The sequence below is a fragment of the Myotis daubentonii genome, chromosome 2 (assembly GCF_963259705.1).
Source record: "Myotis daubentonii chromosome 2, mMyoDau2.1, whole genome shotgun sequence".
Taxonomy (NCBI): domain Eukaryota; kingdom Metazoa; phylum Chordata; class Mammalia; order Chiroptera; family Vespertilionidae; genus Myotis; species Myotis daubentonii.
Genome location: NC_081841.1, coordinates 92,892,449 through 92,905,840, shown reverse-complemented (window position 1 = coordinate 92,905,840; position 13,392 = coordinate 92,892,449). Strand labels below are relative to the sequence as shown.

Genomic DNA, 13,392 nt, shown 5'->3' with positions numbered 1-13,392 from the left:
ATGGACTGACTATTCTTGGGGGGGAAAGGGGTGTGGGAGATGCGGGAAGAGACTGGACAAAAATCGTGCACCTATGGATGAGGAAAGTGGGTGGGGAGTGAGGGCGGAGGGTGGGGCAGGAACTGGGAGGAGGGGAGTTATGGGGGGGAAAAAGAGGAACAAATGTAATAATCTGAACAATAAAGATTTAATTTAAAAATAAATAAATAAATAAATAAAACATCCGGGGCGGGGGGGGGGGGGGGGGAAATAACCAAATGGAAATTTTAGAACTAAAACAAAAAATTCAACATGAAAACTTGTTGGATGGGCAGAGTAAAGATAGAGGAAAATCAGTAAACTTGAAGATAGAACAATGGAAATTAGCCACACTGAAAAACATAGGATTGATTATACTTCAAAAAAGATTAAGAAAATAAACAGACCTACTGGGCCTGTAGGACAATACAAAATGTTTTACATTTATGTCATGAGAATCCTAGAAGAGGAGGAAAAGTGTGGTATAGAAAAATACTTGAATGGATGAAAACTTCCCTAACTTGCCACAAGACATAACAAATTTAAGAAGCTCAGTAGCCATAACCGGTTTGGCTCAGTGGATAGAGCGTCGGCCTGCGGACTGAAAGGTCCCAGGTTCGATTCCGGTCAAGGGCATGTACCTGGGTTGCGGGCACTTCCCCAGTAGGGGTTGTGCAGGAGGCAGCTGATCGATGTTTCTAACTCTATCTCTCTCCCTTCCTCTCTGTAAAAAATCAATAAAATATATTTAAAAAAAAGAAGCTCAGTAAACCTAAGTAAGATAAACTCAAAGAAATTCACTTTAAGACTTGTCATAATCAGATTGCTTAAAACAAAACAAAACAATAAAAAATCAAAAGCAACCATAGAGAAATGCTGTATTATAAGGGAACAACAATTTGAGTGACAACAGATTTATCAGAAACCATAGACACCAGAAGTATATGACATAGTAAAGCACTAAATGAAAAGAACTTCCAAACCAGAATTCTACATCCAGTAAAAATATACTTCAGGAATAAGGAAAATTTCAGGGAGCGGGCAGGGAGAAGTCAATGGGGGAAAAGGGAGACATATGTAATACTTTCAACAATAAAGAATTTTAAAAAATTTCAGATTAAAGAAAACTGAGAGAATTCATTGTTAGATAATATGTTCTAGTTCTTAAGACAAAAGGATAGTGATATCAGAAGGAAACTGGGAACAGTGAGAATAAATGAACAACAACAAATAGTAAAAATTTCAGTTTTATAAAATACTTTTATGGTTGAAAGTAAATATAACATTGTATAAAAGTTTTTAAATCTGCATGGAGTAAATACATGAAATAACTAAATATAGAGGAAAGTGTAAAGGGGCCTAAATGGTAAGATGTCTTCATTCCAGTTAAAGTGGTAACTATCCTACATAGACTGAAAAGTTAGGTATATTCTAATTCCTAGGGGAAAAAAAAAACACTACAAAAACTACACAAAGAGATATAGTAAAAATAAATTAAAATGGAATACTAAAAAATGTTTAAATAATTCAAAAGAAGGAAAATAGAAAGGAAAAATAGAACTAATATTAAAATAGTAGACCTAAATCCAAACATATCAATGATTAGACAAAATGTAAATGGTCTAAACACATAAATTGTCAGAATAAAAAATATATATGACCCACCCAGCAGTGTGGCTCAGTGGTTGAGCTTGACCTATGAACCAGGTCACGGCTCAGTTCTCGTCTGGGCACATGCCTGGGTTGTGGGTTCGATCTCCAGTGTGGGGCATGCAGGAAGCAGCCAGTCAATGATTCTCTTTCATCATTGATGCTTCTATCTCTCCCTCTCCCTTCCTCTCTGAAATCAATACATACATACATACATACATATGTATGTATGACCCAACTATATGCTACTTACAAAAAACTCACTTTGAATGGTTAAATGATATAGGTAGGTTACAAGTAAAATTATGAGAAAAGATGTACCACAAAAACACCTATTTAAAAAAAAAAAGCTTGAATCTCAACATTTATGGCCAATTAATTTTTATGAAGGGAAAAATAATTCAAAAGGTCCAGATATCCATTTATCTTTTCAACAAATGGTCTTGAGAAAACTGCATATCCACAGGCAAAATAATGAATCAGACCCCTACTTCACATCATACACAAAATGAACTCAAAATGGATCACATACCTAAAAGTTGAAATTATCAAATATTTTGAAGTTAAAAAAAGAAGAAAATCTTCATAACCTTGGGTTGTGTCAATGTTTCTTAATCTGGCAAACTGACTCTATGGACCAGATTATACTTTGTTGTGGGGTTGTCCTCTGCGTTGTGGAATGCTTAGCAGCATCCTTGGCCTCTACCCAGTACACTCTAGTAGCAATCCTGCTGCTAGTTCTGACAACAGTATATAGCTCCAGACATTCCCAAATGTCCCTTGGGGGCAGAACCGCCTCCTCCAATGGAGAACCAACCCATTGGGTTATGCAAAGATTAGCTACAACATCAAAACACAAGCAATAAAAGGCAAAAAGTGATAAATTAGATTTTACCATTAAAACTTTTGCTCTTCAAAAGACTCCATTAAGTAAAAAAAACAACAACAAAAAACATACTGAGAAAATATTTGCAGATCATATATTTGATAAAGAACCTGTATCCACAACGAGAAAACCCACTGTGTGGGAAAACATATTTGCCAATGTCATATCTGATAAGGGCCTAATCTCCAAAATTTATAGGGAACTCATACAACTTAACAAAAGGAAGATAATCCAATCAAAAAATGGGCAAAGGACCTAAATAGACACCTTTCAAAAGAGGACATTCAGAAAGCCAAGAGACATATGAAAACATGCTCAAAGTCACTAATCATCCGAGAGATGCAAATCAAAACAGCAATGAGGTACCATCTCACACCTGTCAGACTGGCTATCATCAACAAATCAACAAACGACAAGTGCTGGAGAGGATGTGGAGAAAAAGGAACACTTGTGCACTGCTGGTGGGAATGCAGACTGGTGCAGCCACTATGGAAGACAGTATGGAGTTTCCTTAAAAAACTGAAAATGGAACTCCCATTTGACCCTGTGATCCCACTTCTAGGAATATATCCCAAGAAACCAGAAACACCAATCAGAAAGGATATATGCACCCCTATGTTCATAGCAGCACAATTCACCATAGCTAAGATCTGGAAACAGCCTAAGTGCCCATCAGTAGATGAATGGATTAGAAAACTGTGGTACATCTACACGATGGAATACTATGCTGCTGTAAAAAGGAAGGAACTCTTACCATTTGCAACGTCATGGATGGAACTGGAGAGCATTATGCTAAGTGAAATAAGCCAGTCAATAAAGGAAAAATACCACATGATCTCACTCATTCATGGACAATAGAGACCATTATAAACTTTTGAACAATAATAGATACAGAGGCAGAGCTGCCTCAAACAGATTGTCAAACTGCAGCGGGAAGGCCGGGGAGGGTTGGGGGGCAGGAGGTAGGGGGTAAGAGATCAACTAAAGGACTTGTATGCATGCATATAAGCATAACCAATGGACATAAGACACTGGGGGATAGGGAGGCTAGGGGACTGTCTAGGGCGGGGGGGGGGGAATTGACACATATGTAATACCCTTTGTAATACTTTAAGCAATAAAAAAACAAACAAACAAACAAACAAAAAAACCTGTATCCAGAATATATAAAGAATTCTTGTAATTTTATAACAAGATGAAAACAACCCAGTCAAAATATGGACAAAAGATTTGCATAAACAGTTCAACAAAGAACATATATGAAGAGCTAACTAGCACATAAAAAGATGCTCAAATTAAATCCACTATAGATACCATCATAATAGGTATAATATATAGTGTTGATGCAAATGTGGAGAAACTAAATTGTTGGTGGGAATATAAAATGGTACAACCATTTTAAAAAACAGTTTGGCAGTTTTTAAAGACATACTTACCATAAAGTGCAGCAATTCAACTCCTTGTTGCCCAAGAGAAAAGAAAATGTATATACACAAAAAACTTGTATGTGAATGTTCATGTTAACATTAGTCATGGTAGCAAAAAAGTGGAAACAATTCAAATGTGCCTTAATTAGTAAATGAATAAACAAAATGTAGTTTATCCATATAATGAAACACTATTCAGCAATACATGTTATATACAACATGGATAAACCTCAAAAACAATAAGCTAAGTGTGAATAGCCAGATGTAAAAGACTATATATTTATAGCTTCATTGTTTAAAATTTTGGAAAGGTAAATTTATGATAGAAATCCAGTTAATGGTTACCTGAGGCTGGGGGTACAAATTGAGAAAAATAGCCTAGAAAATTCTGAGATAGAGAAATAAGGAGTCTAGTCCTATCAGATATTTTTAAAATTATAGAATGACAGTAATTAAAATGGTGTGCTAATTTAAATAGTATTAAAATAGTAAATAGTTAAATAATTAAATGAAACAGAAAAGAAAGTTCAGAAAAAGAACCAAAGGTAGGTATCCATCTGGAAAAAAAATAAGAGATTGCATTCCTACTTCATATTTTATATAAAAATAAAAATAGATCAAAGTCTTAAAATTTTTTAAAAATACTGCGCATTGGAAGAAAACATGGGAAAGTATTGTTAATATCTTGGCTTAAAGAATGTCTTCCAAAATATGACATAAAATCCAGGAAAAAATAAAAGAAAAAAAGTGTCTTAGATTTGACTTTGTAAACATTTAAAAAATTCTACATGGTATAAACAAAACACCAAAAGATAAATGATTAAAAACTGTATTTAATATCACAAAGACCAATTTCCTTATACATAAAACTCCTACAGATCAATAAGAAAAGGACCAACAACCCAACAGAAAAATGGGCTGAAGGTATAAACAAACAATTCATCCACGAAAAAGGGAATTCAAATGGCTCTTAAACATTAAAAAGATATTCACCCTCATTCCTAATAAGCCAAGTACAAAGGAAGGCAACACTTGGCAAAGATCAAAAGTTTGTCACTCACTGTTGATTAAAATATGGAAAACATGCATTTTTATATTGTTTTAGTAGATATGCAAATTTGGTGCAATCTCTATGGAAAGCAATTTGAAAATATATATCAAATATACAAACAGAAAAAAATATATATACAAACAGACATTTATGGTGATCTTGAATCCTTTTCTAAGTATTTAGCATATGCAGATACATTTGAATTCTGTGCACATGGCATTGCATATAGTAGCAAAATATTGGCAACTGAAATGTCCATACGTGGGAAAGTAGTTAAATCCAGTACCTTCATACAGTGAAGTAATATGCAGCTATTAAAAAGAATGCAGCAGCTCTATATGTTGCCGAACAGGATATACATGGTGTCCCCCCCAAAATGTATATATACTTTGAATAATTATTAATTTAAATGGGTTAAATCTGAAAAGAAAGAAACATCAACTGAGCTATCAGCTGTAAAGTGTGTATACATTTTTTAGGACACCTATATATATCTTATTACCATTTGAGACTTAAAATGAGATGCATACATATAAGTACTTACTTGTGTATGCACATGTATTTCTAAAAGGATAAGCAAGAAATTGATGACAATAGTTTTCTCCAGGGAGCAACAGGATGGGAGATAATAATGAGAAGAAAAAAACACCTTAGTTTTCACTGTACATCCTTTTGTGCCTTTGGATTTTGAACTATGCACACATTACCTGTTTAAAAAATGGATACAAATTTATTTAAAGGAAGTGGGCTCATGGACATCCCAGTGTTACTGGGTTCAAGTCAGCATAAGAATATTTGTATACATTAATTAAATCTCTTTCCCCCCAAAATTTCAAATCTATCTTTTGGGAAGTTTCTTTGATGTATACTTCATCCAACTGTTCTTAAAATTATAGTGATATTCAATGAAAATTGCCTCATTAGTTGAAGTTTGGATGTCCTTTCATTTTTTCCTTTAATAAAATAGACGACCGTCTTTATCTTTATAAATGGGAAAAGATGTTTGGGTATTGTGTGCTTGTGCGTGTGTACAGGGGAAGTACTACAAGGCTATTGTGTCCAATTTAGGTAAGTATGTTACTGCCGGGAGCCGGTCCATGCTTGCTGTTTCAAAGGACCTGGCATATATGGCATACGGTTCTTAATATGTTTGCTCACCTTCTTGGCGCTGTGTTTTAACCAAGGTCACCTCTCCGAGAAAGGTTGAATCCCCAGGTAGGGATTTTCCCCTGAAGTTAGGGAGGGAATAAAACCCCTCAACTAAGTGCCAGGTGGGTAATTAATCCCTTTAACTACGAACAATCATGCTTAAACTACATAATCTTTTCTCCCTGGAATGGAGATAAGAAACGCCCTAACCTTTGTAATAGAGATTGATAGGATTGAATCAACTGGTATAAATACAGTTGTAACAAGACAGAAACACTCAGAGCTTAGAACAGAATTCAGAAGACAGAACCTACAGGGAACCAGGAGATGGAGGAGCTTCGCTGGAGAGAACATGGCAAAAGATCCTGGACTGAACCTGACTACAGAAATTGGCAAGAGAACCTGACTAGAACCTGGTGACCAAACCTGGCTGGAGAAGTCCCTGTGTCATTCCTTCTTCGCCGACTCCGTCCACACCTTTGGGGACCCCTGGACCCGCTGGGGTTGGACCCCAGCATGTTACAGACATTCTAATTCAAAATAATCTAAAACCAGAATGTATTTTATATACAATGGGTTGAATTAAGAGATGGCAATGGAACAAAAGCCCGTTTCACACATTGTACATATGAGAGCTATGCTTCTTTTTATATTTTTTCATCAGTCTATAGCTTTTTGAATATAGCCCCCTCTATAAATTGCTGTTTTACAGACTTGTAAAACTGTAGCGACAGAGACACTTCACATTTTGCTAAGAACTCTTAGGAATATTTGTAGGATTGGAAAACTCGAATGTACACACAAATCACCTGGTGATTTTGCTAAATTGCTACAATCAAGATTCTGATTCAGTAGGGCAGAAGTGGAGCCTGAGATTTTAAACTTCTAACAAGCTCCCAGCTGATACCAGTGTTGTTGGTTCAAATAGGCCACATTTTGAGTAGCCTTCTCCAGACCAGGTACTTTTTTGTTTAGGTTTAGTATACTGTAGCCTAATCTGGATGCTATCAAATCCTGTGTCTTCTCAGTCATCAGATAAGCCAAGTAACCCAGTTGCAAGGGTTCTAATGCCACTTATTAAACAGACAAAGCCTATTCCTCCACATCCTCTGGTTTCTATGAGCATGAATTATTTTAATAAATAACCCCAGCCTCTTTTGCCACCCCTTACTATTTAATTGTTAACCACCATTGTTCCACTTTTATCAATTGAGACACAAGAATCAAAAGCCCTAAAATGGTGTGTGTGTCTGGTGTGGATAGTCTCTTCTTCTTAATTCCTCTACAATAGCATGAGGCGGCAACTTGCGTAAGTGTTCATGCTTTCCAGACTCAAAATCTCCCTTCAGTGAGCGGTTCCAAGGCCTTATCTTTATCAGTATAACAATGATAAGCTGATTTCCCATTTGCCTTATTATATATATATATAGTTTTATTGATTTTAGAGAGAGGAAGGGAGAGGGAGAAATAGAAACATTGATGAAAGAGAAACATAGATTGGCTGCCTCCTACAGGCCCCCTACTGGGCACTGAGCTTGCAACTTGGGCATGTGCCCTGACCAGGAATTAAACTGTGACCTCCTGGTTCATCGGTCAATGCTCAACCATTGAGCCACACCGGCTGGACCCATTTGCCTTATTCTTTAGTCTTATTTTTCCAACTAATTCAGAACTTAGGGCAAGGAGAAGAGGGATGCTATTTATCAAATCTCTTCAAATCCCCAATATCTCCTAGACAACCAGCTAAAAGAATAATGAAAGTTTTGAAAAGCTCATCAATCTAGATCCTTCATGCCACCTGCTCTCCCCGCCCCCCTCCCACCTTAACACATCCCTAGAGTTCTTCCCAGCAGTCCCTTCTCATTCATTGGGCAATGCTGTCCTATCCAAAATTCAGCCTGAAGCTCTGACCTTAATCTGAGTCTTTTACCAAGTATCTTGGAGTTCCTCATCTATGCAATCCCACCAATATATGCAGAAAAAAGAATCAGATTTGATTTATCATATACCTCCTTCTTCCCCCTTTAAAGTGACTCTTATTGGGCAAAATATAATTTTATTTTACCCATTATTTCTGCCAAGAGGCATGATCTTCAAATTCTTACTGTCCCCATTCTTCTTGTGCCTATCTTCCCATTTAGAAAGAAAACAACTTAAACCCCCAACAAACCATTAATAAATATTTCCAAATTCCTCTGACTCTTCTTCCTTACCTTCTCTTGGATTCCTTCATCATCACCAGCAAAGTACAAAATAGGGACATTGAGCTCAGAGGCAGCTACCCACTGAAGTACGGCTTGGAGTTGCTTGTTCTGAACTGTATCAATTAGGTTGTGATTGCTGACAACCACTTTGGTTGATGCACACCCTTCAGGGAGCTGTCCCGATACACCTCTCAATTCATTATGGATAGCTTGATAGGCATTCTGCAAGACAGCCTCTGCTGTCCCTGTGCCCTTGACTGGTAAGCACTCATAGAAACTATCTGGGAAGGTTGAAGCTGGCCTGCTGGCATCCCCAGATTTATCATCTCCCAGCTCTGCCAAGGGAGAGTCACAGGACTTGGCAATAATGACACACAACTTCATCACTGAGTCCATCAGATGTTCTATCATCTGCCCATTCATGTGGCTGGTGACCAGCTTGGCCAGCCCAGCAAGAGTACCACCAGGCTCATCACCTTCACTCACTTTGATGGGACAAGGGGGTACAGGTCTTTCACATAGGTCTTCCTTTATGTGTTGCTCTGGCATCTTGGGTTCAGAGCTATAGTCATTCTTGAAAATGGTCTCACCAAGTAAATTCCTGATAAAGTTGAAGAAAACACTCATTAGATCCTTCTTCTCTGTTTCTTCTTGGTTACCTTCCATATGTGAAGACTTAAGGTTGGCCTCAGCAGAAACTACAGGGGCCTTGTTGGTAGGAAAGTTGGTTCTACCAGCAGCTTCAAGGAAGCTCTGTGCATCCATGCTTCCTCCCTGGGCCAGGTGGTATTGAATCAGAAGTAATGCAGATACAAGCAGGTCCTTGGCCCAGGAGTCTGAATCACACATAAAATTCTCAGGGTTCTCTAGGTGATGCACAGGGGGGATGAAATTGCAAGTATCCAGAGGATATTCCAGTGGAAAGTCTGGGGGAGGGTCATACTGGTTGCTGGGAGTTGTTGCACACTGAAAATCTGGAGATTTTCCTTCTTTATTCTGAGTTTTATGCCATAAACTCAGGCCCTCTTTGATAATGTGTTCACCCAAAGTTTCAACACAAGTCTTCTCTGGTTTGCATGGAGGAGAGTACACTCTTTCCTTCAATTTACCTTCAGATTTCATTGTTGCAAAATTTACCTTTTGGTTTTTAGGACCACCCATTCCTTTCATGGAGACCACGGAATAACTCTCAGACTTGTCCTTGGTTTTCCTGATATTCTCAGGAGGTTTCTTGGCAAACATCACACTGTATAGCTTCCACAGCATAGCATCCATAATATCTGAGGCCTTTTGGCTTCCATGAAAGAAGAGACTTCTTTTCACAGCTGAGACAAAGTCTGTATCAGTCATGAGGGTCCCTGTGACATTGTGGAGGTTCTTCATGAGGGAGTCAATGAGATCTGAGACTACCTCTTTTGCATGCCCAAGTAGTACCTTCTTCAGCAGAATGGTGGCAATGGTTGTGTCCTTCACTTGGATTTTCAGAGTCTTCATTATGGAGACCATCATATCAGACACCACACTGTTAGCATAGGTCATGATCTTTTGACTAACAGAAGTTGTAAAATCATCAGGCCTTTCTTGCCCTTTGAACATCTTTCTCTCCCCAGGTAAGGACCTTGCACCCTCTTTGGAATCACCTGCATTATGAGATTCAAACACTTCTTTATAGAAGAAAGACTTCTTAGAACTAGGCTTGCCATCTGGACCCTTGCATTCATTGATCTTCAAAGAGGTCTTGTATCTCAAATTTGAGGGACTCTGCAATGATCCTAAGACTCTGTCACCAGAGCCAGGAACCTTATCTGAGGTAGTATTCTTAGAATATTCAGACACAGTCTCATTCACCAGCTCTGATGCCACCTTACTCAGGCTTTTGGTAGGGGGGGGTTCATCCCCCATGTACACTGACTGATGAACACATTTGTTCTCAGAGCCATCGATCTTTTCATTGATCTCCTTGCGGGCCATGGCTATGACTAAATTTGTGAGGCGGTTAGCATAGAAGGAGACTTCATCCACTGTACTCCCATTATCATCTTGGGCACTGGACCCTGGGAGAGGGTTTTCTTTGTGAGTCACCTCAAAATGAAATCTCCCTGTATTGTCCTTGTTGGTGGTATTGTAGTAGTCCACAATGAAACCCTTCTGTGGGTCTTCTGAGTTGGTCATTTCCCCATCAGGTGATGATTCTCCAGGCTTGAACCTAACACTTTGGAACCCTGCTGTAGTTTTTTCCAGGTCTTTGCGGAGCCAGCTGAGCACTCTGACAGGATCAGTTGAGGCTTCCTTAAAAACAGACAAGTATTCATCCGACTACAACAAAGTAAACATAGGGGATATTCAGGACAACTCAAAGATCAGTTACAAAACTGGTCACTTTGCTCAAGCCTGAACTCCTCTTCATCACAATAAAAGTAACCAATGTTTATTAAGTGCTTACTATTTATCAGGCACTGTTCCAACTATTTTGACTATTATCTCATTTAATATTACTCTCATAGTAAACTTAAATGTTAGCTCTCTTATTATTCATAGTTTACAGAGGAGGAAATTGGAAAACTGAAAGATTTAGCTACTCACCTGAGGTTATACAGCTAATCATTGATGGAACAAGAATTCCCACGCTGGCAGTCTGACTCCAGAGCCCATGCTCTCAGCCATTGCTCTATATTGCATCTAACAACATGTATCCTTAAGATCTGACAGTTATCACATTCACAGCTGAATTAGCATTTGAACTAAATCAGATTTTTCTTGTACTAATGTTAATCGCTATTTCCTATGGTTAATCTGTTTTTATTTAGGTCTCTTATTACAAAATATAGTTTTCAAAAAATTATAAAATTCAAGGATAATTGTGCATAGTTAATCACTTTGCCAGGCTACACAAGCACAATCTGGATATGCTAAATGACTTCCAAAGGACTATTTAATATCACTTTAAGTTAAAAATATGATTTATAATTGAGGAGTTAATACCTGTGGACAATTTATTAGTTTTAAGGGAATACAGATTCTTTGGTGGACACTAGCTGTGATAAGCACATGCACATACTTATATGTTTATATTCTGTAATATATAATCTTCAATTGAACACAAGCTAAAATAAGAATGTATATAAAATTATCCTATTCACTATCAAATGTAAAGGATCATTGTAATTATTGGAGTTATAGCTCCTGGAATAACAAGTATTGCCCATCTCTAAAGATTAATTTGGTACTTTAATTACCAAGTGTCATATAGTTACTAACTACTATTTGTTAAATACTATGTTTGCCAGGCATTGTGCTAAGTGCTTTACACACATTATTTAATTTAATCCTCATACACAGCCTGTAAGGTTGATATCACTCATCCAATTTCACAGGTAGGAAAACTGAGTCATAGAAAAGTCAAATAAATTCACTAGCATCTCACAGCTACTACGTCATAAGGGTTAGTATTCAAATCCAGTTCCTACTCTAAAATTGGTGCTCTATCCGCAGCTGTATTTTGATGACTTTGGAAAGAAGAGGAAAGTAGTTGTACAGTCCTCTGAAGGGCTGGTTTAAGCTGCCTGTTGGCCACAGTGCTTGGTTCAAAGTCTTCCTAGTTGATTATCCTTATATTAACAATGGGCACTGTAAGGAAATTTTGTGCTTCAGTGGAAAACTATGCATAATTTATAGCATATCCTTCCACATTTTCTGATTCTAATTCTCCTGGAGCTATTTTACAATTCTGTAAAGTGTAGACAACTGATAGCAATGAGATATAATTGTTGTTTATACACACAGTAATTTTGGCCAGGGAAGGATACATTGTATAAAAGGTGCTTCCATTTGCACATTCACTTCAATATTTCTAATCTATGTCTTTTTTCTTAGATTATACTTTGCACCACACCAGCTCTTTGTTAATAAGTTAAATAAAATATTTAACATGAGTTTATTTTTATATATTTCTGAGAGTCATTATTTCACCTTTCTCTGAAAATGACCTTTTAACAGTTTTGGAAATCTTTGCCAAGATGTCTGACATGCTCACCTAACAGACATAAATGTCATCATGAGAGTAGTGTACCAGGTGCTTCCTGGCCCTCAGAGATAAATGCCAAGTGGAAATGGAACTATGCAGGTATTCTGTTTTTCTAGTTTTAATTTTCTTCTCCACTAATTTTGCTTTTGATTTTCACTTTGGTTAAATAGTAGCAGTAATGATTAAGAAACTGGTTTTATTGTCTCACTACTTGGTGATTCTTTAATGAATTATGGTTTATAGAGCTCTATTCTCTGTTGGGTAAGACACAACAGAAAATCTGTTTTGCTAGCATTTATCGCCTGTCTTAAAATCAATAATTTTGTGCCATTTGGAAGGAGAGGAGCCCTTTGATTTCTGGACAGGTAAGTTTTGTGTTTCTGTTTTTACTTTTGACATATGGCTTAAAGTTTATTATTCTTAATTGAGATATAATTGACATATAAATTAGAATAGTTTCAGGTGTTCAACATAATGATTCAATATCAACACTAATAAAAGAGAAAAATGGTAATTGGCGTACGAGCTACCCTTTTCATTGGCTAATCAGGGCTATATGCAAATTAACTGCCAACTAAGATTGGCAGTTAACTGCCAACAAGATGGCGGTTAATTTGCATATGTAGGCACAATGCAGGGAGTCGAAAGGGAAAGCAGGAAGAAGCCTCCTGCCACTGACAGTGATCGGAAACCCAGGGGGGAGCTAAGAGCTGGGGGGCAGGGTGAAGGCGGCCCTGGGGCCGCCTTTGCCCTGCCCCCCAGCCATCGGAGAATCAGGTGCCTTTGCCGCCCTGGCCAGTGATAGCAGGAAGTAGGGGTGGAGCCAGCGATGGGAGCTGGGCACGGTCGAAGCTGGCAGTCCCAGGAGCTAGGGGTCCCTTGCCTGGGCCTAAAGTGGAGCCCACGATCGCGGGGCCGCTGCAGCTGCGGGTCCCCGCTGCCCGGGCCGGACGCCTCAGCCAGAGGCGTCAGGCCTGGGCAAG

The 13,392-nt window shown here is 38.0% G+C and overlaps 1 protein-coding gene across 4 annotated transcripts in view; it reads right to left on the bottom strand.

Moving 5' to 3' along the window:
• The window catches only part of AKAP3 (A-kinase anchoring protein 3), a 32,892-nt gene that overhangs the window by 2,344 nt on the left and 17,156 nt on the right, over positions 1–13,392 (bottom strand). For all 4 annotated transcript variants that reach the window (XM_059683818.1, XM_059683820.1, XM_059683819.1 and 1 more), the window contains one exon: positions 8,395–10,701. In XM_059683818.1, the coding sequence (XP_059539801.1) occupies positions 8,395–10,701 (2,307 nt within the window). The remainder of the gene's footprint in view (positions 1–8,394; positions 10,702–13,392) is intronic.